At 42.5% G+C, this 27376-nt stretch overlaps 1 protein-coding gene and 2 pseudogenes across 5 annotated transcripts in view; 2 read left to right on the forward strand and 1 right to left on the reverse strand.

The window, feature by feature from the left end:
* LOC149179844 (cleavage and polyadenylation specificity factor subunit 3-II-like) overlaps positions 1-27376 on the reverse strand; it is a 392395-nt gene that overhangs the window by 356303 nt on the left and 8716 nt on the right. For 4 of the 5 annotated variants that reach the window (XM_089415819.1, XM_089415818.1, XM_089415817.1 and 1 more), the window contains exons 2-4: positions 14778-14981; positions 14495-14672; positions 14326-14398 (exon numbers count right to left, since the gene is read on the reverse strand). In XM_089415819.1, the coding sequence (XP_089271945.1) occupies positions 14326-14398; positions 14495-14672; positions 14778-14802 (276 nt within the window). In that variant the 5' untranslated portion in view covers positions 14803-14981. Of the gene's footprint in view, positions 1-14325; positions 14399-14494; positions 14673-14777; positions 14982-26460; positions 26723-27376 lie in introns of those variants that run through there. The other variant, XM_089415816.1, reaches the window with a different exon arrangement.
* LOC149179845 (uncharacterized) lies at positions 17819-22680 on the forward strand (annotated as a pseudogene).
* Positions 22797-23659, forward strand: LOC149179846 (translocon at the outer membrane of chloroplasts 64 pseudogene; annotated as a pseudogene).

Raw genomic sequence — 27376 nt, forward strand, 5'->3', positions numbered from 1 at the left:
CAATCTTGGGGCGGGAGGATTTGTAATGTTCCTTTTTTTGGTGTTCCTTATGGCATGGATAGGATGGACTTTCAAAGTTGGAGGCAGACAGGTCACAGGGGCAGGTTGGCGTCCTCAGCGGAAACAAGGGCTTTTGGAGGGGTTTTGAGGAGTTTTTATGAGGCCTGATAGCATTTGCTTGATAGATTCCATCATCCGCACAGTTTGCCTTTCATTCCATTGCATTCTGACAACTTTCAAAAAACATAGTTATTAATGGGCCTAACTCAATTGATTACGCTTAAGGTGGCATTCCAGGAGGAATACTTGACAGAACACCTTATTGTAATAGCTCATTGGAACCGGAACAAGAATATCTATAGAATGGGATGGTTAGGAGTAATTTTCAGTGACCAAAGGAGGCATGGTGGGCAATTTACCCTTTTCCCACATTAAAAAGAATATTTTAATGGAATTAAAAGAGGGAAAAGTGCTCCATGATTAAAATAATAATAAAATAGGAGGTTCTAGAGGGGTCCATCAGATTTATAAAAAGAGGAGGAGGAGGCCATTAGAGGACATCTTGGATTTGACATTTCTTCTTGTATGAGAGGTTGAGAACCCAGTTCTCTACTTCATTGGTAGCCCCAGGACAGAAACCCTCGGGTATGTTGTTGAGTGTTGGACGAAAACCCAACTCTCTTTGAGGAGACTTCATCTAGGAGTTTCATAGAGCTTCAGGGATATTGGAGTGAGGATCATTCAGGTCCTCAATTGGTGCTTCATTGTCTCTCAATTGATTCAGTGGTAGTTAGTGTTGGAGGGAGAGCACAACAGTTGTGGAGTTTTGAGAGATTAGGATCAGCATATCAGAAAAATATTTGGAGGTCCACTCAACTATCATCTTTCCTATTTTGTCTCACATATTTCCAGTTGTACTCTGCATGCTATATTATAATAAATGAAGTTGGGTCATTTCTTGTGCTGCATTTTCTGATGTTATTTGAGTTTTTGGGTTTACTTTTGCAAATTGTCAATGTATTTGCCGTGCTTGTATAATTTTTGGGTTGCTATTTACTAGTGCATTTTGGTGCAATTTTGTGGGTTTTTGGCGAAAATGTTGGCATAAAATTTTATAAAGAAAATTCTCAGAAAAATACCACAAAATTCCCGAAAGGGATATTACAGCATGTTACCGCAAAATCTAGTAGGCCTCATACAAAGCCCCACCAAGCAGATCCAGACCTCATGGCAGCAAGAGATCAGCCACCAATGTCACCTCAACATCCTTTCTCTAGCTATTTGTTGGCAAATTGAACGAAGGGAAGCTTCCCTATATATAAATCACCTAAAAGATATTCTATAAAAAGGGTTTAAGATGACGAAAAGGTCTAATGATTGGGATAGGGTACTAGCTGATCCAGAAGGGCTAAAATACTCTTCACCAAAGTTCAAGCACTCTATCGTTAGACTACTTATGTAAATTCCCAAGTTGTTATAAGGGTTTGATAGATTTTCAACAGTATGGCATGCATATGTATAACAGCTAAAAGAAATACCCTTACAATGATGGGTCAATAAAGGGGCAAGATTATCAATCAGATATGCAAGGTTTAGGGCTTGCAATGGAGATTTTATAGCTGAAACAGGCATAAAACAGCAATATAAATGATGACACCAGCCCTAGAATTAAGGTTTTATAATGTGATAGATGCCGAATATTGCTTTTTACCAATTATTAAGTGCAATACCTACTAAAATGGCAATAACACATCAATTGAAAGTATTTTTAGCAATATTTTAAGGACCTTAACCCTAAACCTACATATCTAGAATTTTAGAGGAGAAGAAAATAGTTATAAAAGAGAGATTGATCAACATCTCCTCGACCAGTGCCTTGATATAAATGGGAAATGGAGTTACCTAGGGCAAATTTAACAAAGATGGCCTTGATGAAGAGGGTGAGAGGGCAATAACCTCTTTTTACAAACCCTAACGACTTCCTTAAGAGGGAGATTTTAAGTTCAAGGGAGGCACAATTCAGAGCTCGCTTGAAGGATTCAAGGAAAGCAATTTCACCTGGCATACAGAATCAAGACTTCAAGATAAATATTGCAATTTCACACATGATATCAAAACCCTAACTCACATAAGCTAACATGCAAAATATAAAAGATAGATAACAAACTTGCCAAATTTCAACAAGAATCTCTTCAATCTAGCCCAAGAAACCTCTCTCGTGAAAAAAACCTTCTCCACGACAAATTTACACCATAGAATCACATTACTGCCAAGTAGAATAGAAGACAAGAGCCAACGGACTCTTCTAAAGATGAAGGGTGATGGTGAATTATGATAAAATGAAAAGTGACTCCCCTTTATTTATATGAGGGTAAACCAAGTCACTTTTTCATGATCTTGAGCGTTGAACTAGGTCAAAGGTCACTAGCCAACCTTAAGATATCTTTAAAACTATAATATCCCCAATTTTGATTTTTAGCATTAGAGATGAGTTTGGGGAGAGGATGCAATTCCAACACTGGGACTTAGGAGGAAAAGAGAATATTGCGGCTCTAGTGGAAAGTGGGGACCACAAGAAAGAGAAATTCAACCCAAGGAGGGAACTCGCACTCTTGGAAGAGAGAGGAAAGAGAAGGGAGTGCGAATTAGGAGAGAGAGAGAGAGAGTGGGGACCACAAGGAGAGAAGGAGCCACGAATTATAAATAGAGCAAGAGGCACTCATTTTGGTCATTCATTCATCTATTCATAAACTTGTCTTTGACATAGCACGCTTGAGCAGAAGCCAAGTCTGCAAGTGTTGTTTAGCACACGAGTGTCTCCAAGCGGAGATCTCAACCCTTGCTTCGGTGGGCTTCGAGTGCCAGACCAAAGAGGGAGTTCCATCCTTCTCCGATTGTTCCAGCAGTGGGAGTGCGAGTTTGTGTGGAGGAGACATTAACAGCAGCGCAGAGACTGTGCAATGTTTGGAGGAGACACACTTGGGAGTTGAGCACTGAAGGGAGTTTGGGCCTAAAACTTGAGGTGGAGTCCAAGGAAGTGTTTTGGGACCTTTTCCAGTATTTTGGCGAAGCAACAAACGCAGTATTTGCTGCAGGTTACATCTTCTGCTTCTGGAAGAGGGCCAAGCATTTGGGGTCAATTTTGGAGCATCAAAACTAGGACAAACCTTTTCTGGGTTTTTTGGGTTTTTGACAAGACTCTCTTAAATAATTTGGCAGAATTTTCTAGGCAGATTTGAGGGGTCAAACAGGGGTTCCAATTCAGCCAGCAGCTAGAGGAGCTAGGGGAAATTTGGGCCGAAATTCCAAGGTCAACATTTGGCCAATTCCTTCGTGAGTTTTTGTGGGTTATTGGTGGATAGGTTGAGGTTAATTTCCCAGAATGTTCTGAGCAACAAAGGAGGCCCTAATGACTATTATTTGCAACCAGCGGTGTAGTTTTCACTAGGACAGTGCAGAGTTTGTTGGGGACAGCCATATTGCATGTTAGAGCAGCTGATTTCATCACCTGGATATTGTTAGCTTGCCTTGAGCAAGCCCAGGTGCATGCTTTCTGATTTTACCTTTGTACCCAACAATCATATTGATAAAATGGCTCAACACAGCGCAGTTTATGGAGATTTCTGGTTGCTTGATGTGTTGTAAATTTTTGTATATGTTTCTACTATGTTTGCTTTGTTTATCATTATAAATTTCTATTAGGAATATTATAGGGGTATCAGAGCCATAATCTTGGCTCGGCCTGTGGGAAACCCTTCGTTCAATGACAAGACAAGAATAACAAAAAAACTAAGAAATCATGGATCCAAATAAAGGTTAGAATCAAACAACATGGTGGTAACCTTGAATGAGGTGATTAGAATGGCACAAATGATAATTGATGTGGAGAAGTTGATTCATTCCGCAATTGGGAATTCGGACATGATTGCAACTGATGTGGAGTTATTGGGAGCAAACTGGAGGGCATACCAATCATTGGGTCATGGCATTCAGGTGTCCCTCTCTTTTTGGGAGTTCTATGAACTAAGAGGCATGCACAAACCAATGGAGATTTAGTGGAATTTTGCGGGGATGATGAGGAGGATTAAGGAAGAAGACGAGAGAGTAGTTCAAGGAGCCATGGTTGGCAAGGAGACAATTGAGCATACACCCGTTGATGAGATGACACCCATTGTTGAGGTATCCCAGGTTGTGACCGGGTTCTCAAGTGATAGTAGCACACCACAGGTTGATGAGGTGTCGGGAGACATCTCCACTGTTGATGAGGAGCCACTAAGTACAGAGGCATCTAGATCTATGGCAGAGTTGTCGGACAACAGTCTCCTACAGCTGATTGGTGATCATGTCTTGCATGTTGGGTTGTCTATGGAGGAGTAGTTGGAGGCTCATGTCGAGCCCATGATGGAGGAGGATGTGCAGCCATCCCTTGGGCTAGCCATTAATGAGGGGCAACATAGAGACCACACATTGGAATTATAGCATTGTTCGCTTCAGAGGCGCATTGGCAGGATCTATAGCGTCATCAGCCCATCCCTACGCATTGGATAGAGAGCGGAGTTATCTAGGCATACCAGAGGGGATGACCAGGTTAGCAGCATTGTTGGGTCACCTTTGCCCATTGGAGAGAGAGAGACATAGCTACCTAGTCAGATCTCATGTGTTGACCTAGGTAGTGGGATGAGACGATCGAAGTTGCACAGGGTGCAGCATCCGCATGTTGGGGTTGTTCTATGTGTAGGAGTTCGTGCATTCGATCCCTCTCTTGGGGTTAGATGGCAAAAGATTCTAAATTGGTACCCTGTGGAGTGGGCTACGGAGATAGTGGTGGACCTGGGTGTAGCTTAGCAGGAGCTTCCAGGCACTGGGGATACCAGCAGTGCAGACTGGCATTGGGTTCCAGGTGGGACTACCTATCATTTCCCAGGTATGTCGGTTGGCTACAACCTGGATGGTACAATTGACCTAGCAGTTGAGCATGCACATTCGCTAGGGGAGTCTCGGTCAGCACTAGTGGCCAACCAGTTTATGGACAGACTCCTTTGGTTGTCTTGGTATGACGTCTGTACACGGGATCACGGGGTGATCAGCATACTTTGGCAGGAGTTTGTTAGAGGAGGTGGCATTGGCAGGCTACCAGACGGTGCCTTGTATGGTGCAGGGGTCTCTTCACTTTTGTGTGGGGCACAGAGGATGCAGAGGAGCAGTGCAGTTGTAGCATCACTGCTGACACATAGAGAGGTTCCCTTCTCGAATCCCTCAGGGGGCATTTAGAGTGAAGATCCATTCATCGGCGGGCATAGTGATGCGATGGTGGAGGTGATGATATTGATCAGGTGTGGGTCGACACGTAGAGACACAGCTTTAGGCCATCACATCTAGGGATGTGTGGGAGCATCTAGTATGAGCAGTGGACTACAGGGGGGCATGGAGATGCAGGGTGGTGTTCTGTAGTGTGTTGGATCGCGTTGTGGAGTAGGAATGCCTTACATCACATTGAGTACACATAGGGAGTGATTGGTGCCTTGATGTAGACAGGATACGCAGCGGTACAGGATGGTATAGCCTTAACCAGTGTTATCCAGGGGTGTACAAGGATAGGTTGCAGCTTACAGTGGCATGACGAAGAGTACAGCGATACTTGGTGGTATGTGAAGACACATGATGCAGTGCAGCGGACTCTTGGAGCGTTGCCTCCAAGGAGACTTATGGACTGGGGCATTGGGTGTACCACTGGATGCAACTCACTTAGGATCGATGAGGACATTGTTGAGCATCTGGGGACACCGTGTTTAGCAGAGATAGGGCTTCGAGGGAGTTATTAGCATATCCGAGGCGAAGAGAGTGTCGTCCATAGGATCACTCTTGAGCATTCCGGCAGACTTTTGATCATACCCTTTGGGACATACCCACCCATCATCCTCCAGTGTTGCTTACAACCACAAAGTGTTTGGTTGTTTCCCCTTGACACTCTCCATTCAAGCAACGGGACATGGGAGGTTCACCCTACAGTTGGATGAGACACCGCGTGTCATGAGCCTGGAGGAGACTCTCCAGTTGAGACCCTTGGTAGGTGCATGAGTTGTTGGATACATGCTTAGGGATGGTGTGGTTGATAGCCGAGGTAGCATATGTTCCAACCCTAAGCTCACACTTGAGGGACGGTGGATGGTAGACTTCGTCTTCAAGAGGGTACCCAGACTCCGAACAGTGTCCAGGTGTATCGTCAGGAGTTGGGATAATGGATTTCTCTACGTGGTCTGGCAAGAACAAGGCAGGTTCGCATGCATGGGACATACTCTTGATACTTGGGGTCCACCCAAGGGATACATACAGGGGTCAGAGATGAGGGCCAAATGGGTTCTAGCAAATAGCAGCGCTATGCAGCAACATCCTATGAGGAGAGGGAGTTATGAGCTCCCCGTATGTTTGGGGGATCCAGGGACCCAGTTGGCAGGTGGATCACTCCCCTTTGTGATGAGCAGGGTCATGGCAGAGGGTGATCCAATTCACTTTGGGTTTGACACATGGGGGATCACTGAGACCTCCATGGCATGGCGAGGCAGACTTATCTTGTTATGGCTCAAGGTCGAGATTGGCAGTGGAGGGGTAGATATTGGCATCATGGGGATGCCCGAGCAGGATGAGCTTGGCTCTCACAGATCTTTCGCCACTAGGCCTCATGAGAGGAGGATACAGTCCGCACACGGTGGGGAGTATGTCATAATCAGAGTAGCACAACTTCAACATGGTGGCACCACTCTGAGATTAGCAGGGGACCTGATCATCACCGCTCTTCACAGCTCAATAACCTTTAGGGATGAGTTGGCTACTATAGGGGGAGATCATGCAGATCTTCCATTGGGCTTTAGCGAGTCACCGATGGCGTGGGGGACTTCGTTAGCATGGCAAGTGGGCCAGCAGGATGATATCAGGAGAAGCTCACATGAGCGAGACACTATCTCTGCAGGGATTGGGTGGTATCTTCAAGAGTATACTCCTGGAGTGCATGGGATGGCCTACGTGGTAGGACAACTTCACAAGGAGTTGGGCATGGTGCCGCATTATCATGATCCCCTACTCATTGATGGTATACAGGGGACTTCTGGTACTTATACCAGGCAGGATAGTGAGTGGAGCAAGGGGAGCTTCAGGTGGGGCAAGATGGATTGGGATCCTGGTATTGAGGGATTCTTTCATGTCAGGATAGTGCAGAGACCTGGGATGACTCAGTGGCACATTTGGGACCCCGGTATTACTGATGGTGATAGGGGTGATCAGCAGACAGAGGAGGCACTAGTTCAGGCATTGCTTGAGGACAAGCAATTTTTGGCGGAGAGGATTGTAATATCCCCAATTTTGATTTTCACCATTAGAGATGAGTTTAGGGAGAGGACACAATTCTGGCACCAGGACTTACAGGAATGTGAAAAATTCCTATACTCAAGGAACCCCTACTGCAGCAAAACTGAATTTACTTCTCTTGCTTGATTTTAATATACATTATCAAGTTATTTTCTGAAAACTACTGAAGTAAATTACTTCTACAGCCTACACCAAATTAATTTGATTACTTGAAACAATAAGCTGAGAAAAGAACAAGATACATAGGACACCGTTATTTTTGGACAAAATAGTCCCCGGAAAAACCCAATGCGGGAAAACCAGTGTAGCAACTCTGAGGGTTTTATATTATTAAGCAGTAGTTTTGAATACAATGTCGGATGCCCTGTCGGCAATCCAGTTACAAAGAAAAATATAATGGCAAAAAACTGAGTGTGATTACCTCACTTCACCCGGCAGTTTCCAGTTGATCTAGCAGCAGAACTGGCAAACCCCTGGCTATCTCTGCGCTAGCCCTGCGTAGGCCCTGCACAGCCTCAGAGGCTCTGCGCCAGCCCTACGCTGTCTCTTCTGCCTCTTGGAGCTTCTGCGTCAACCTCTTCCAGCTTTTCTGGCAGCTCCCCGACAGTTTCGAATTTTTGCGTGAAGGCGGCTTGCCTTCTACACTAGCCCTTCTGACTCTGCATCAACCCTGCGTGGGCCCAGACTGACCCAGCATCAGTCCCTCTAGGTGTTGTGTTGCCTCCACTGGTGGCTCTCCGCCTCTCTACCCAATATTCCCGAACTATCCCTACCCCTCTGCTGCAGAATGATCACTTAGTTCGAATTTCTCAACTTCCTAGCCCCAGAAATTTCGAACTCTAGATCAATTCGTTCTCTCAGTGTGTTTCTGAATGAACCCCAAGCCTCCTTATACTTTTCTCGTTGAGACTTCAATGGCCGAGATTAAGTCTCTAATCAATGGCTAAGATTAAAAACTTGACTTGATCCACTTTCTAGAACATTCTCACCCATATTTTGATTAATACCCATTAATACTTCAATTTTCCTAAGTTTAGACATAGGAACCTCATTAAAAATATTAATTATTTTAATAAAATACAATTGGGTGGAATTTCACCAAACGGTTTCTGGGTTCTTTAGAACTCGTGTGCCTTAGCCTCTCCACCAATTTTCATGGCTAGAGTACATCTAATGCTACCAAAAACTAACACTCCCTCTTAACGAGGAATGTGCTCTAGCAACAATGTCCAACTGCATGTTTCTCTGTCTTTGAAGCATCTCCTTTTCGCACTGTTGTTGCCATCAACACTATGCTACTGTTGCTACTGTATTGCTGCCCATGACACTGCCACTGTTGCATCTGTACTACAGCTCCCTCTGAAATGTTGCATCTGCTATGTTGCTAGCACTGCCACTGTTACCACTACATTCGTACTGCAACTCAGTCACTGAGAGAAGCAACTGAAAAACACCCAAAATTACTGAACTAACTATGCTCAGCATAATACCATGTGAATGTTGGAATCTGACTGCTACTAGTCTCTGACCCTCTGAATCTTCTGCATTGCTGCTGACTTCTGCACTGTGCCATTTGCATTGCTGCCAACCTTGCTCTGCGCTGATTAGTCTCTAGTCTCAGGCTACTGCATTTGTCTCTCCAACCAACCCACTGCATCATCTGACACTAAGTCCATCTCGCTACTGCTGAATCTCGAGCTCTCGTAGCAAGGAATTGATCCAAGAGGTGGGTTCCTCAAGGATCTTGCCCACATGTAGTCCTCCCGACTATAGTTCTATATCACCCCATTTCCCTCCTGGAGATGCATGGGCACTCATGGCAAACTCATCTTCGTCAATTTTTGCTGGAGCAACCTTAGGATCATGTTTCTCATCCTTATCCTTTTGCTTCAAAGGACACTGGGATGCAAAGTGGCCCATCTCACCACATCTAAAACATTTCACCTTCAAAATGTCCTCCTTCCGCTTCTGCTTCAATTGTCCCTTTGATGCTAGAGTTGCGTTCTCCTCCTCCTTGGTCTTCGTGCCACTCCCACTGCTGCCATTGAGGTTGACTTTAACCAGATTCCTCCTTAATTTTTCTTGTTGAAGGACTACCCACATCTCCTCCCATGAAGGTAGTCTTTCCCTACGCAATATACTTTGGACGAAGACTTGCCATTCATCCGAGACTCCATTCAGGGTCGTCCTTACCATTGCAGTAGAATGAGGAGTAGACCCAACTGCAGCAAGTTGTTCTCTGGTGTCTTGAGACGTTGAAGATAGGAGTTAACCCCTTCTCCCTTCTGTATCAATGTCCGCTGCAACTTTTGTTCTAAGTACATCTTCCGCTATTCGGAAGAACCTTCATAAAATGAAGACAAAGCTCCCCACATTTCTCGGGTTGTATCTTTGCCCTACAAGTGTGAGACCACATGATCTCGAACTCCATCAAATATGTACCTCTTTGCCTTTGCCTGCTCGGCCTTGTAGTTCTTCTTCTGATCATTGTCTGCGAGAATAGCCACAACACTCTTGAATTAAGCTTCGAGATCGTACTCCTCCAAAACAGCTAAGATTCTGGTCTTCCATATGAAATAGTTGGAAGCTCCTTACAACCTTTCCTAATCTCTGAGCCCATGTGATGCCATCTCACCCAAACTGTCGAATTGACTCCTCTAGTCATTGCGCAGCACTGGTCTGCTGCCTGGCAAGTGAAAAATTCGAACTTTTGGCGAGAAAAGTCCTCCAAGGAGAAAATTCCCTTTTTATGTGTCTTCGCTCTTTTTCAATAGATTTCTGCCTCGGCAAAAACTGCACCCTTCAAGCACTGCATTGAGGCTCTGCGTCACTCCCTCTGCCTCTGCAAGCTCACGAACCAGAAATCGTACCTCTTTGTCGACTCTCTCAAAGAGAGATTTCCTCAGAATCTTTGCTTTCCCGGCAAGGACTGCGCAATCCCTTCAAGGGGATTCGAATTGCTGCCAAATGCAGCTATTGGCCTCTCTACTCAACGTTGGATTTGCTCTTCCTATTTCAAAATCAATGCTCTGATACCATGTGAAAATTCCTATACTCAAGGAACCCCTACTGCAGCAAAACTGAATTTACTTCTCCTACTTGATTTTAATATACATTATCAAGTTATTTTCTGAAAAATATTGAAGTAAATTACTTCTGCAACCTACACCAATTTAATTTGATTACATGAAACAAGAAACTGAGCAAAGAACAAGATACATAGGACACCGTTATTTTTGGACAAAATAGTCCCAAAAAAAACCCAATGCGAGAAAACCAGTGTAGCAGCTCTTAGGGTTTTATATTATTAAATAGTAATTCTGAATACAATGTTGGATGCCCTCCCGGCAATCCATTTACAAAGAAAAATATAATGGCGGAAAACTGAGTGAGATTACCTCACTTCACCCAATAGTTTCCGACTGATCCGACAGCAGAACTGGCAAACCCCCGGCTATCTCTGTGTTGGCCCTGCATAGGCCCTACGTCAGCCTCAAAGGCTCTGCGTCAGGCCTGCATTGTCTCTTCTGCCTCTTGGAACTTCTGCGTCAACCTCTCCCTACTATTCTGGCAGCTCCCCGGCAATTCCGGATTTTTGCGTGAAGGCAGCTTGCCTTCTACACTGGCCCTTCTAGCTCTGGATCAAGCCTGCGTGGGCCCAGACTGGCCCAGTGTCAGTCCCTCTAGGTGTTGTGTTTCCTCCACTGGTGGCTTTCCGCCTCTCTACCCAGTATTCCTGAACTATCCCTACCCCTCTGCTGCAGAATGATCACTTAGTTCGAATTTCTCAGCTTCCTAGCCCCAGAAATTTCAAACTCTAGATCAATTCGTTCTCTCAGTGTGTTTCTAAATGAACCCCAAGCCTCTTTCTTATACTTTTCTCGTTGAGACTTCAACAGCCGAGATTAAGTCTCTAATCAAAGGCTAAGATTAAAAAATTGACTTGATCCGCTTTCTAGAACGTTCTCACCCATATTTTGATTAATACCCATTAATACTTTAAATTTCCTAAAAGTTTAGACTTAGGAACCTCATTAAAAATATTAATTATGTTAATAAAATACAATTTGGGTGGAATTTCACCAAACGGTTTCTGGGTTCTTTAGAACTCATGTGCCTTAGCCTCTCCACCAATTTTCATGGCTAGAGCACATATGATGCTACCAAAAACTAACACTCCCTCTTAGCGAGGAATGTGCTCTAGCAACAATGTCCAACTACATGTTGCTCTGTCTCTGAAGCATCTCCTTTCCACACTGTTGCTGTCATCAACATTATGCTACCGCTGCTACTGTACTGTTGTCCATGACACTGCCATTGCCACTGCTGCATCTGTACTACAGCTGCCTCTCAAATGCTGCATCAGCTATGTTGCTAGCACTGCCACTTTAACACTGCATTCGTACTGCAACTCAGTTGCTAAGAGAGGCAACTGAAAAACACTCAAAATTACTGAACTAACTGTGTTCGATTTCTAGGGCTAGGAAGCTAAGAAATTCGAACTAGGTGATCATTCAGCAGCAGAGGGGCAGAGAGAATCCAGGAGAAGGACATTCCAGAGAATACTAAAAGAGAAGCGGAGAGAGCTTGTGGAGGCAACGCAGTAGCCAGGAGAGTTGACGTTGGACCAGTCTAGACCCACACAGTCTTGACGCAAAGCCAAAAGGTCCAATGCAAAGGAGAAAGTTGCCGGTCACGCAAAAGCTGGAACAGTCGGAACAGCCAGGATAGCTGATGCAGAGGGCAAAAGAGTTCACTGAGAGTTTGAAAGGCTGACGCAGGGCCTACGCAAGGCCAACGCAGAAGTAGCTAAGGTTAGCCAATCTTGTTTCCGGATCAGTCGGAATTATGCCAGGTGAAGGTAAAACTCACTCAGATTTTCCGCCAGTGTTTTCTCTGTAAAGTATTTCTAGAGAGCATCCTAGATTTGTATTAAGATATTTATCTTGCATAATAATAAACCCTCAGAACTGCTGCACTGGTTTTCCCGCATTGGGTTTTTCTGGATACTATTGTGTCTAAAAATAAGTGTGTCCTATGTATCTTGTTCTTTGCTCTGTTTTCTGTTTCATAAGATCAAACATTTAATTAGTGTACGCTGCAGAAGTAATTTGCTTCAGCATTCAAAAGAATAACTTGATAATAAAAAATCAAGTAAGTGAAGTAGATTCAGATTTGCTGCGGTAGGGGTTCCTTGAGCATAGGAATTTTCACAAAACCCACTCTCAGGGATATTTGACTTGGGTATCCATAAACCCACTCGTAGTGGTATTGAGACAGTATCCATAAACCCACTCACTTTTGTATTCCAGCCATGGTATACCCTCTATCAAGTTGGGTATCCATAAAGCTACTCGCATTTGTATTTCATCATTTCACTCTGTGACTCCCTGTTCAGCGCGCAGGAAAGTGTTGAGAATGGTGCAATCCACCCATTTGGCCACAACCCGCTTCACTTTGTAAGGATTATTATTGTGCATTTACTAAGTCACATGACACAAGGACACGAGACACGGAGGACACGTAAATACGAGTATTCGACACGAGACACAACGACCTCGGAAACAGGACACGAGGGACACGTTATATATATATATATATATATATATATATATATTAAAAAATACTGAAATATAGTGCTTGATCCATATAGATATGAATCATGATGATATCTATTTAGTATTTAGTATACACTATTTACTAGTTAGTTTATTAATTTACTACATCAATGATGTTCACAGTTCAATGTTCATTGTTCATGTTATAATTTTTGTTATTAACTTCAAACAAGATTGATCATGTTCAAACTTCACGTAAGGTAGTTTATGAACTATAAATTTATGTGTTCAAACTTCATTGTTGACCAAAGCATTAATCGAGCTTTCCCTCCCTTTAGACCTCGAAGGTGTAGTGAGCAATGAGCACATGATGGGGAGCTGGGATTTTTATTTCAACACACGATCTATACGTGGTCACTCGTGTATAATTAAGTTAAGTTCCGTAAGCTATAACACAACTTACAAGAAATTTAAGTGCTCCAAACTCTCAGCAAATCATGCGAACGCTCGTCTCCTACATATCCAAGTCCAGGTCAATGTGAAGTTGTGAGCATTGCGCTTGAATCTGAAGGAATTCCTCACACTGCACAACAAATTGGATTCCAGCGACGAGCAAACTCAACTTCAGTGGCAAACAATGACAAAAAAAACCCCAAAAATAAACCATGTTGCAGGTTTTAAATGTCACTTTTCATGGGACACGTGTCCTAAGAACCAAAAACATTAGGGCACGTTTTCGACACGTCCAAAACAAGTGTCTCAATTGGAGGACACGAAGAAAAACGTTTTCGACACGTTTTAGGGCAGTTTTCGTGTCCGACACGTGAAATACAGGACACGAGACCCTGAGGGACGTGTCCTGTGACTTAGTGCATTTATTGTAAATCTAGGCTATGTTTAAGGCCAACCTAGTTACTATGTGGACCCATAACGCTTCTTGGGGAAGGTGCCTTACTTATTGAAATGTGTATAAATATTAAATACACACTCAAGTATCATTTGTAATTCATTATCTTGTGAGCTATTGATTTCTCTAATATAATGTGATTTAGCCTTCTGGCATTAGCGAGCACTGCACTCCTGTTTCTTTTGTATTGTTGTCTCTATCTTTGAATTGGGTTCATTGGGATAATATATATGCTTATGATGCCTATCCATGTGAAATATCAACAAACATGCAGAGTATCTGTGGCTTTCATGGTAAAGACACATATCGTCCATTCTGATTTTGGTTCTGATCACATCTACCTACTTCTTACTCCCTAATATCTTCACTGCGAGAATGATTTACTGATTCAAACCAAAAGTGTGTTAAGAGTTCTAAATTCATGACATGAGACAACGTAAGAAACAAAATGTGACATCAGATAATCCACCAATATGGTCATGTTATGACCAAACTTACAGTCATATAGATGGGTCCTTCGTATCCAAGAACCTCACTGAAGTATGGAAGAGCCCCTATGTGATCCAAATGACTGCAATGCAAGATGATAGTGAAATCAGTCAAGTAATGATTTATTTAACAATAGCAATAGGAACAAATGAGCTAGTTATGACATAAGTAACCTTACAAATGCGTGATTATTACACAAGTGATGCTGTCAGTGAAATCCCCAGTTTTAGATATTTTTGAGAAGTCAGGATATCGACGTTCATCCTGGTAGCCCATATGCATACCACAATCGAACATGATCCTTTTGTTCCCTATTGTCACCACCACACAGCTCTTTCCTACCTCCTGACCAGCACCTTCACTCAAACAAGTATAATACCAAATCAATTTACCTATTGTGAAAGATATTACCGCCCATCCTTAAACCAAAGTAAGCATATAGCAACTGCAATGATATTTACCAAGAACTAAACACTGGATACCCATTGTTCTTTTTTTTCTTCACCGACGTAAAAGCAGAGGCTGCTTGACTGTGCAGCGTTTTAAATATCTATTACCAGAAATATCTTGTATTTATTACTGTACTAAAAATACCCTAACATCCCATATGAAGCAGGACACCAAGAGTGATAGAAGAATGACTCGCATGAAATATCCCTGCCAACCTGCAATGAAACAGATGCAAAAAGCATTTCATTAGTATTGACAAAAATAGAAAGCATTTCAATTTCAAGGCATTAGTGGTGGATGTGATTGTAACAAATATATTGAAAGAAATAATCGAATTTGAGCATTACAAAGGGTAAAGTCGTAAATCCTTTCAAGGCAACAAAGTGTTTTTCAAGTCAAAAATCAATTTTGACCTGTCTAAAATTGAATAAGGAGGTCAATTAAGTCATCAAAGCCAATCATTGCAATCAAACTTTAGGGTTCAGGAACAGTCATACATGACACCCTAAGATGACATAAAATCAAGTGAGCGTGACAGGTGAGCATGAGAAAAATGGGTAAAGCAGAAAAACATTTACAAAACACTCTCAGGAAATCAAAGATTTGCAAGAGTACAACCATGAATTGCAAAATCAAATAAAAGAACTTTAGTGGAACTTACATAATAAACAAAACATAATTGATCATATGATTGATACACTGTAGTTAGTTGATAATCTTCAAAGCAATGTTGCACGAATCGGGGACGAAACGGGGGCGTTTTTTGAAAGCAGGGACGTGGAAGCGTCATTTTCCAAAAATCTAGGAAGCGAAGCGTCTGATATATATATATATATATATATATATATATTTGCATTTATACTCAAAACAAACATCCCAAATACCAAATTAGTTGTAGAAGACATGAAAACATGCATATTTTTGCATAAATCAAGATAGATATAGCATCCATTGTACATTAATGATTAATTATTCGAGCATCAACCATTTAGATGCATCAACCATCTAGAATCTAGATTCTTCTCCTCTTGTCTAGCCTTTGCCTCTACCTCGATTGTCTAGGGATATTAGTCAACATTGCCCAATTTTGAACAAACTACCTAATTCAAGACTTAAAATATGGTAGAAAAAGCTTAACATGCTTGATCGATGATTTTGACTTGATTGAAAGGTAATTTTTTGCTAAGGGCGTGACAAAGGAGTTCAACAATTAACACCACCAACACTAGGGTACATATAGGGCTTGGTGCTCTTGATTAAATGCTAATCGCATACCTTCATACTTGATATAATCTAATGAAATGCCACAATCCCATTGATCCTGAATTCCTGAAAACTGTTAAGTTTGCTAAATTTTGAATAGGATATGAGATTCTATTTTCTCCATATGAAGTCCAATGAGGCTGGAACCACTCTCGAACATGCTGAGTCATTTATGAGGGAGCATCTACTATATATATATATATATATATATATATATATATATATATATATATATATATATATATATATATATATTTGCCTTCATTCCTCACCCTAACCTAAGGTGGACCCACCCTCAATATGCAAACTCACCTAAAATTAAATAAAAAATAAAAAATAAAAATAATAATAATAATAATAATAATAAATTAATTAATTAAATTAAAAAATAAATAAATAAATAAACAAAAAATAAAAAATTCGATTTTCTAAACAACGCGGCGTTTTTTCCGGAAGTGTGTATGGAACAATATGGGAATCGTACGATTCGCCCTCCGAAGCGCCGCGCTTCAGAGGGACGCTTCCAGAATTTCCAAGAAGCGTCCAAAACAAGTGGAACTGCGCTTCCGAATTTGGAGTCGCGCTTTCAGGGACGCTTCCTATACAAATCCGTACGGGATGCACTTCGGGCATTAATTAGGGGGGGGGACATTTCCTGCAACATTGCTTCAAAGTCAAATTTGATGCAATTTGTGACGCATAGGATCTTATACAAAAAGCTAATGCAATTTGTGATAGAGATGAACTCATCCATAATGTTGATGTAAGTTGTGAGACAGAGCTACTACCAAAGAATATTGATGCAACATATGATAAAGAGAATCTTACTCAAAAGATCGACACAGCATATGATACAAATGAAATTATCAAAAAGTCGATGCTCATTGTGATACAGAAGACTTGACGAATATGGATTTATGTAGTGAATTTAGGAAGCAAACATTTATTGAAGATGAGTCACAAGCATAGAATGACAACAACAACAATACAAAAAGCAAATGTGAAGCAAAAGAACAACCAAATTGTCTTTCTAGATGTTTGTCAAAACTTGGGAAGAGTTATCACTCAATAGAAATCAACATGGTTTGGGATCTGACAAAGGAAATAGCTCGCATATTCTAGATAACTCAAAACCAATTCAATTTGTGAGCGCAGGGTTCCTCCCTCTTGACGTTCAAATCTCTTCAATCTTCGGATCAGTACACACAATATTTAAAAGAAAGAAACTCTTTATTAAATAAGAGAAATTGTTACAACTCCATTGTGTGGACGAATTTGTCCTTTTACAAAGTGAGGCCCATTATTTATAGCTTACTTGAGTTACAATACCATGGGCAAATACCACTTCCCATTGGGATCACAGAGCGAGTGGAGGTTGTGGTTCTTGAAAGGAAAGAAGATCGAGGTCCGAGGATCGAATCTCGATCCATATGGGCGAGGGAAAGTATGGTATCTAAGCAAGGCCCAAGGCATTTATAGCTTGGCTCTGGAAGTGATCTGACATGAGGATTCATGGAGTTTCTTGAAAATATTTTCTTGTAATTGCAAAATCTCGAATCTGCATGGCCCTAGTTAGGTATCCAACCAAGCGGCGTGTAATCTTTGAATGTTGTGCAGGTTTTTCTGTATTGGATGATTATCAATCGGTTCCTCCTCTACTTTCTTTTCGTTGGCTTCCCATCTTTTCATCATTTGTGATCTTCTTTGCCTAAAGGCAATTAACTGTGCTTCAAATATAATCCTGGCACTGGTTCTTGTGGTTAGGGTTTGTAATGTTTTTTGTTTAAATATGATGACCAGTGTGTTGATCGTAAACCCCAACGATTTCTTGATGGTTGGTAGTCTCAATAATGTTTCCAAAGACCACCATCTGATGGCCACCAGGCACGCCGTATGGAGAAGCTCTTGGGATTCTCCCCGAAAAATTTGAACTCTAATTTTGTTGCCTTCGATGCAAGCGATTTGAATGAGCTTCAGGAGGAGGATGTATGGGGAATTTGGCCCGATATGAGATCAAGCCCCACACAATACGAGACGAACAAGGAAGATAATTTCCAATGCCTTCACAAAATGGACTCCAGCAGTAGTGTTGGCGACAATGGGGGCACCATTGAGCCTGGAAAGTCACTGCAAAGCGACAACATCAGGCGCTGGAAGGAAAACTGCAGACTCTTCGTGGCCTTAAAGGAATGATGAATCCAACCGATCCTGCCTCTCATCTCTCACACGAAGGTCCGCCATGTTCATCATGAGTGACCCCCGGGAACTGAATCTTTGTGAGGATGATACCGTCAGCAAACCAGAACAAAAGTAACAGTAGCAACAACAAGCACATGATGATGATGCACCACCAATGGTGTCACGCCCATGAGTCGTCGTTGGAGAAGTGTGCGAGCTGGGAAACACGCTCTCAGTTAAACGTGATGAGTCACGGTGCGACGAGTCGTGTGCGACAAAATGCGACAAAGGCACGAGTTGTGTGCGACGAAAAATGTGACAATGGGACAAGTTTATACGAATGGTGGAAAACCGCACGGTGGGGTGAAGCCGACCCACGAGTTGGGCGAACCGACTTGAAGTGAAGGCGAACCGTTGTGTGGGTGACCGAATTGTATGGTCGGCCTAGGCAGGCCAACCCCATTGTTAACCATGGCGAAACCGTATATATAGGTGGAGGACGCATGGAGGAGAAGACATCAATCAAGCATCAACGCAATTCATCCAAGGCAAACCAAGCGAATTTGGCGAACAAAGGGAGAGGAGCATAAGGTGCAGGTCGAGGAGCAGGCAGATGGGTCGGGCCGAAGCACAAGGCCGAAAACGCAGAGAAAACCAAGCTGCAGGTTGGCGAGTGGACCGGCGGGCAAGCTGCTTGTGCGAGTCAGGCAGACTGCCGCAAGGTGAGCTGCCGAGGGCACGCCTGCCCAAAGTTCTGAACGGGAGTTACAGCCGGGCGGACGAGTAGTTTGGTGAACGAACAGTCGGCGGACGGGTGGAACAGTTCGGCGAGTGAAGTGTTGGGCGCATGCATGTTGGGCATTGCAAGGGACCAAGGTTTGGCAGAAATCTTGAAGTTGCAGAAAGATCTTGGAGATGCTCAGAATGAGATAGCGGTTCTGAAGAAGGCAATTGGGCAAAGTTTCGGTGGAGGAGTTGCTTATGTGAAAGTCAAGGAACGTGATTCTTATGACGGGACAAGAAGTGCGAAAACTCTTGGTAACTTTCTATGGGACATGGAGCAATACTTGGTGTGTTTGGGTATGTTTGATGATGAGGCCAAAGTAAAGGTAGCTACTCAATTCTTGACGAAGGATGCTAAGATGTGGTGGCGAAGAAAGATGGACCAGATTGCTAATGGCGATGCTGCGGAAATCACTTCGTGGGATGACATGAAGAAAGCTTTGCAAGCTCATTTTAGTCCACAAGACAAGACATGGGATACAAGGATGAAGATAAAATACATAAAGCAAACAGGGATCCTACAAGCATATCAACGAGAGTTCTCAAGAGCAATTTTGGAGTTACCTGATATGGCAGAAAGGGACAAGGTGTTCAATTTCATTATAGGATTGAAACCTTGGGCACGCAATGAGGTGAAGAGGCAAAAGATTAAGACACTTGAAGAAGCTTTTGCAACAATTGATCGCTTGGTAGAACATTATGATGAAGGAACCGAAGAGAGAAAGAAGAAGACTGATAAACTGAAAGAGAAGTCTACGAAAGAAGAGCCTTCGAGATCGTATAACAAGATGAAGACAAAGAAGCCCTTGAAGTGTTGGATATGTGAAGAACCACATACAGTGAAGAATTGTCCTTCAAGACCAAAAGTGGCAGCGATGGCACAATCCGATGCGAAGAAGAAGAAAGAAGAAACTTTCGTTGGAGTTATGCAGATTTTGGGAGTTGCAGTGGCTACGGAAGCGATCTCACGAAGAGATCCCAAAAGGAACCAGTTGGAATATGTGGAGATGAAGATTGGGAAAGGCATTGTTCTCACTATGGTGGATAGTGGTGCAACTCATAACTTCATGAGTGAAGATACTACGAGGAAGATTGAGCTAAAATTTATACCAGTTCAAAGCGGTGAATTCTCCACTTGATTCTGTGATTGGTGTGGCTGAGAAGGTTGATGTGACACTAGGTGAATGGACAGGGAAGGTCGATTTCACAGTGGTGCGGATAGATGACTATGAAGCTATACTGGGCATGGAATTTATGAAGCAATTTGAAGCTATGATAGTTCCACACATGAAGAAGTTGTATATTTACGACAGGCGAGAGGAAGTACCCATTGGTGTACCAACCATAGGGGCTACGACAGCCGAATGTAAGTTGACAGCGATGAATGTGGAGGATGTCAAGCGAGATGAGGAAGTCTATAAGAGGTTGTCTTCTACAGAGGCAAAACTTATGGAGCAGTCACAGGTGATTAGAGCATTGTCTGATAGTATCTTGGATCTATCAAGCAGACTAGAGGCAATGGAGAAGGATGAGGATGCTAGACCGGATGATCAGATGGAGAGTCGGGAAGCATACTTGCAGAGATTGGAAGTGGAAGATCTTGATAGATGGATTGAGTTGATATGTGAGGAAGAGGGAGAGCCTTCAGGCTCCACTTCCTCCCCATCTTCTTAGACTATCATGGAGATGAGGCTCATTGTTAACTGCTCATGGCAGTGAGTCTCCAACATTTTGAGCAGACATCTGGGGTGAGATGGACACGATTGGTAGCAGTGTGCAGTGATGAGTCATGATGATGTAGGGGCATGCGTTCTTATGGAGGCGATGTATGGTTGGATTAGCTACCCAACTAGTCACCAACATGAGGGGTACCAACACATGATTTTCTTGCAGAGTTTGGCATATCTATGGCATGAGGCAGGTCAGAGGTGGACACATCTGGATTACCCATACACATATTTGTGTGGACTTACAGTCTTGGCGATGGTGGTTGCCGGGATGGTGTTGTCAAGGACGACAACCATTTAGAGTGGGGGAGTATGTCATGCCCACAAATCGTCGTTAGAGAAGTGAGACAAGCTGGGAGACACGCTCTCGGTTAAACGCGACGAGTCACGGTGCAACGAGTCGTGTGCGACGAAATGCAACAAAGGCACGAGTTGCGTGCGACGAAAAATGTGACGATGGGATGAGTTTATACGAAGGGCGGAAAACCGCACGGTGGGATGAAGCCAACCCACGAGTTGGGCGAGCCGACTTGAAGTAAGGGCAAGCCGACTTGGAGTGAAGGCGAACCGTTGTGTGGGTGACCAAATTGTATGGTCGGCCTGGGCAAGCCGACCCCATTGTTAACCAGGGCAAAACTGAATATATAGGCAAAGAACGCATGGAGGAGAAGACATCAATCAAGCATCAACGCAATTCATCCAAGCCAAACCAAGCAAACTTGGCGAGCAAAGGGAGAGGCGCATAAGGTGCAGGTCGAGCAGCAAGCGGACAAGTCGGGCTGAAGCACAAGCCCGAAAACACAAAGAAAACCGAGCTACAGGTTGGTGGGTGGATCGGCGGGCGAGTCAAGCAGACTGCTACAGGGCGAGTTGCCGAGGGCGCGCCTGCCCAAAGTTCTTAATGGGAGTTACAGCCGAGCGGACGAGCGGTTTGGTGAACAAATAGTGGGCGGGTAGTTTGGGTGGACAGTCAGTTGATGGGTATAATAGTTCGGCGAGTGAAGTGTTGGGCGCGTGCACGATGGGCGAGCCAAACCCGAAGTGCGGGTAGGCTGCATGGGCGCAGGCGCCTGACCCACGAGTTGGGCGATGTAACCCGAGGGCGTGGGTGAACGAGTTAGCATGACGAGTCAAGGGCACGGGTGATATGAGTTGGGCACGATGAGCCAAGGGCACGGGCACAACGAGCGGGTGTAGTGACACAAGCCGGAGGCGCGACGAACGGGGCGAGCTTGAAAGATAGGTCGGGCAAGCCTGAACGACGAGCTGGGGTGAGCCCGAATAATAGACCAGGGAAGGTTGGAAGACGAGCTAGGGCAAGGCTGAACGATAGCCGAGTTGGAAAGTGAAGTTTGGCAGTTTTGCCAAGGTAAATTTGGGGTTGCCTTGAAAGGATGATGTTGTACATGAACTTGTAAAAATTGGATTATTATATATTGTTGGGCAAGCTCTAACCAAGGAGTTGCCCCTCCCTTGAAGAATATTGTACTTGTGTACTTTTATATGAATGATGATAAAAATGAATGTTTCCGCTATGTAAAAGAATGATGAATGCTTAGTGAAGTGAAAAATATTCTAAGTATTGAATGTTAGGCATAGTTCGTACTTGAAAGTATTGGTGAAAAGAAATCAAGTAGCGGTGCCGCACCTACCTATGTGCGGTTGAAAGACTACCGCCAGGATAGGGGCGTGACAAGTGGGCTCCCGTGAACGACCCGGACTGGAGCAAGATCTTGGGAGTCAGGATGGACAGCCTTAAAGATAATAACCCCAACCTCTTATTTTCCGCAATCGCCAATGAGGACGAGGACAACAATGACATGCCCCTCCCTCCCCATGAGTATCTCGCCTGCAAGCAGGCCCAAAGCCAGATGACAACCACCTTTGTGTTCGAAGGCGTTAAAAAGACTCTCTAATTTGGGTTCAAAACACAGTATGGAGGCAAACCGGCTATCTTGGATAATGGTAAAGCTAGAAAAGTCCCTAATAATCAATTCCTGAGCTCTTTTCTTTGGCATTGGTTTCTGATTTTGTGTTGTTATTAGCAGAGTGATTAATGAATTTCAATTAATCAATTACATGCTGAGTAAGCGCTACTATCCAGTACAAGCGCGACATTAGCTAGCTTATATTTATACAACTTCTATGGATGGAGTGTGATTAATTTATCCAATTAAGGATCAGTTTCCTCATAAATTCAGCTTCTTCCACCTCCCCATTTGATGCCTCCTATCACTCGTCATGTTCTCACCGACCTCACATTTGTAGTCGGAAATATGTTTGACATGGAAGGACATGTCACCAGGTTCAGCAATCCTGATTGGGTGAGTACGCATGAACTTGCTTCCCGAATGGCCGCAATTGTCTCGCTTGTCATGTCACAAGGTGTTACGTGCTCTCATATAGCATTACTGGAGAAAACAAACACTATGGGACTCCAACTAATCCAAGTATAGCTTCATGGATGCCAGGAGGATCTTCAAGTGGAGTAGATGTGGCTATTGCAGCTGAAATTGTGAACTTTGCTCTTGGTATTGATAGACATGGAGGTGTGAGAATTCTAGTTGCACTTTGTGGCATTTTGGGGTTTCGTCCTTCACATGGGGGCGTTTCTACTATTGGTGTAGTGCCAATGGCCCGGAGTTTTGACACTGTAGGCTAGTTTGCTAGGGATACAAATGTTCTTCGTCGAGTTGGCCATGTACTATTGCAGTTTCCATTGTCAGACTTCAGACGGAAAGCATGCCATAGTTGTTGATGATTGCCTTCGACTTTCGCAGATGCCAGAAGAGAATACTCTTGGTGTCATCCCTAGATCTGTTGAAAATCTACTAGGTCAAGTTTTAAATCATATAAACTTGGGGCAATATATTGCTTCCAAAGTTCCAAGTCTCAAGGTTTTCAAAAATGAAGAAGCAATTTCTACTTGGAAGAATCTTTAAAACACATACCTTTTACCACTAGATAAGACACCAGATTTCTACCATACCTTGGCAAACCAACAAGCAATCTATCTCAAGGTCCATTTTCTAGGCCATACACTATCAGTATCATAGTTGGCCCACAAGCATTACAAGGTATCTCTATCCTTGGGCCTTCGTACATCATGGTTATGGGTCACCCACAAACCCACAGTTATGGGACAGCCACACAAAACCCTTGACATCGAAGTCTATGTACTAGGCCATACATTGTCAACATCACAGTTGAGCCACAAGCATTATAGGGTATCTCTATCCTCGAACCACCGTTCATCATGGTTATGGGTCACCCACAAACCCACAGTTATAGGTCAACCACACAAAACCCTTGCCATCAAAGTCCATTTGCTAGGCCCCACACTATCAATAACACAGTTGGCCCACAAGCATTACAAGGTATCTCGAGCCTTGGATCTTCGTTCATCATGGTTATGGGTCATCAGACATCCGGTTATGGGTCAACCATGCAAAATCCTTCTCTTCATTGGCTCATATTCAACCAGCCTAGATCCATCTTAACTCCAGATCTATCAAGTGCCAAGAGGGATCAAATCATGGTTACGGGCTATCCACAAACCCACGGTTATGGCTCAACACACAGAACACTTCTCTTTATTGGCTCCTATTCAACCAACCTAGATCCATCTTAACTTTGGATCTATCAAGCGTTGATAGGGATCAAATCTCTCAAAGTGCAAATTTTTTTTGAGTGCAAAATTTGAGGAAAGGTTTGCACCTCGAGAGATTGATCCTACTCGTCGCTTGATAGATCTGGAGTTAAGATGGATCCAGGCTGGTTATAGTACCTCTTAAAACTAAACATCCAAGAGAGATTTGTTCCTTGGACACTGATAAATCTAGAGCTTGGAGATTTCTTTATGGGGCCTGTAATGAAACCAAGCCCCATCTAGGGCAAAAGGTGATTAATTCTTTTCAAAGGGTTGCTAAATTACTTTCCAGACAGGTCCGGATAGAAGAACAAATCACTGGGCTGAGATGCAAGCCCTGGCTGCACCCCTCAGAATTACAGTAGAAACGGGTATTTCTTCTCTACAGGTCTTTGGTGATTCAAAACTGGCCACTGGCCAGGTGTCAGGAAATTACGGGCTTCAAAACCTTACTTTGCAGACATGTTATGATCAGATCCATTTGATGTAGAGCAGATTCCAAACTATTACTTTCAAGTTTCAACAACATGTTATGGGAACACAATACAGACACAGATGGTTTATTAGAACAAGGCTTTGGCACTGAAGTTCAGGTCAATGAACTTGATGGATACAAGGGAGGGGGAATCCCTACCCACAGTCACCAGATCTACCTACGAACGGGTATTTTCATCCTTGGGGGATATGGTCTTTACTTTAAAATGGTACTCTTAAGTAGAAGATAGTGAAGATTTTCTCATTTTTTTTGCAGGACGCTGTGAAAAACATTGAACTGTTTTCTGTACTTAATGCTGCTAATGTTTTTTTTTTTTTTTTCGAAGTATACATAAGAGGACTTTCTATATGCCCGTAGGGTTAATCAGTGAACCTAAACATTGAACTTTTCAAGACAATTTGCAGATGTATTACTAACTGTGCTTAAGATTCAGGCAGGGAGCTAATTATGCTCTTTTCCATTTTTCGTGGTTCCATGTGCACTTGTGGAATGTAACTTCACTTTTTTCTTCCATGAAATAAAAGTGTTCTGAATTTTTCTTTGTGAAAAATGATAAAATAAAATGGAGACCTAAGCAGGACACCAATCTGAAACAGAGAAAACAGAAGGGAAACAGACGAATATTGCAAAAGAGATATGAGAGGCCAAGGCCCAATACTAAAAACCGATAAAAACCCAGAAAACAAAGTTATTTTTCTAATGTACAAAGCCATGGCTATCTTTGATTTTGCATCCATGCTTTCGTCCCTTATCAGTTAAAAATAAAACATAAAAATGGGGAGGGAATCAAAAGCAGATTTATAACCGAAGAAGTTCAGAGTACATGTGCTAATAAATGTCAAAGAGAGTGGGCCTTCTGGATTTCAAAGTTATACACAATAATAAACCTGGAAGGATTTCATCTGTTGACGTTTAAGGAACGTTGTGCCTTTGCACTTTAAATCCAAAGATGCACAGAGACTGTCAATGAATACTTGAAAATAGGTCCAAACGAACCAAAGAGACAGAAAACATAAATACAAAACTACTGAACCTTGGATTACATTCATAAGGCCCAGAAGGTTTTCATCTGTTTCTGTTTAAGGGACGCTGTATCTTACATTTTAAAGCCATCGATGCACATAAACTGACAACCACTACTTAAGAATAGGTCCAAAGGAAACAATGGGACCAAAAACAAATATATAAAACTATTGAACTTTGGGTTACATTCAAAAGCACAAAAATGCACTAAAGTACTGCGGTATCACTTAGAAAGAGGAAAGATTGTCATAAAAAAATTACATATATTTTTTTCATTATTCTTTCAATTCTTTATGACCATGGAATCCTTGAATTTAATCATGGTGGCCTATCCCATCTCCTGGCAATCTTGATATTGGATTGAATAGACAAGAAGAAGCCAGACTAAAGAAAACAAACTTAATTTTACTCTGTAATTCTTCTATGCTATTCGCGTATGGTTCCTTCATTACAGAATGTATTTCCTGTTCAACACGGGAGTGTGCCTGCACTTCAAAGCCCGTGAAGTTGGCAGAAACAATACAATTTCATATACACCATAATATCAAGAAAAAACTGAAATAAGCAGTTAGCACCTGTGAAATGCAGATGATGAACAATGCCAGACACCCAGCTGCGAATGCCATCTTTTTTTACAGAATCCTGACCACTTAGTCTCTACATATTCTGAAAACGCTCATCAGCCAATGATGCATCTCACAGTCATAGCTTCTAAGCGATTCACAAAGGCGAATCTGTGTCACTAATATTACAAAATTGCTAGCTTAACCAACATTTTCTACGGATCATTAGGTAACTTCGACTTTTATGCGTAATACACATGAATGATTCCTCACATCAAATTTTGGTTTAGAAATTTGAAAGTTAAAAAATTTCACACAACCGTCAACACTTCAAAGGAAGAAACCTAGAAACACCTTGATCAAATCTTATGTTAAGTAAAGAGTAAAAAATGCACCTTTGTGGAAAAATATTATATTATATTATCTAATTTTAAGGTCAGTTAGGGCTAATCAAAACATCAAATTGGTGAATGAGACCCTTTGTTTGTGGAACAAGGGACCCACCTCCACGCAACAATTTTACTGTTAAGTCTACGAAGACATATATATTCTACCCTTTTGGTTTTGAACTTGTGACCTCTTAAGAGAAAACACATGCTCTTAACTTAGGCCCACTTTAAAAACTTCTAAGGCAATAGATGAAAATATATAATAATAAGTCACGGAATATAAGTGATAAGCCAGTAAATATAGGTGAGTTTTATGGTAAAAACCTTGTATTCACGTGAGGCAGATTTATAGTGGAAAATATGAATTGGAAAATGTAATTTATAATGGATTATAACTTTTTATATATTAGGTTAGATTTATTTTAATTTCAGATTTGAGAGAGATTAAATATTTTCTTTTTAAAAGAGGTTTATATCTCAAGGGATTTGATCTCTCTAGGGGTTTCGTAGATCCAAAATTAAGATGTATCTAGACTAAG

This window comes from Pinus tabuliformis, chromosome 3_2, assembly GCF_031772625.1.
Source record: "Pinus tabuliformis cultivar Carrire ecotype Pingquan chromosome 3_2, CPIR1, whole genome shotgun sequence".
Lineage (NCBI taxonomy): Eukaryota > Viridiplantae > Streptophyta > Pinopsida > Pinales > Pinaceae > Pinus > Pinus tabuliformis.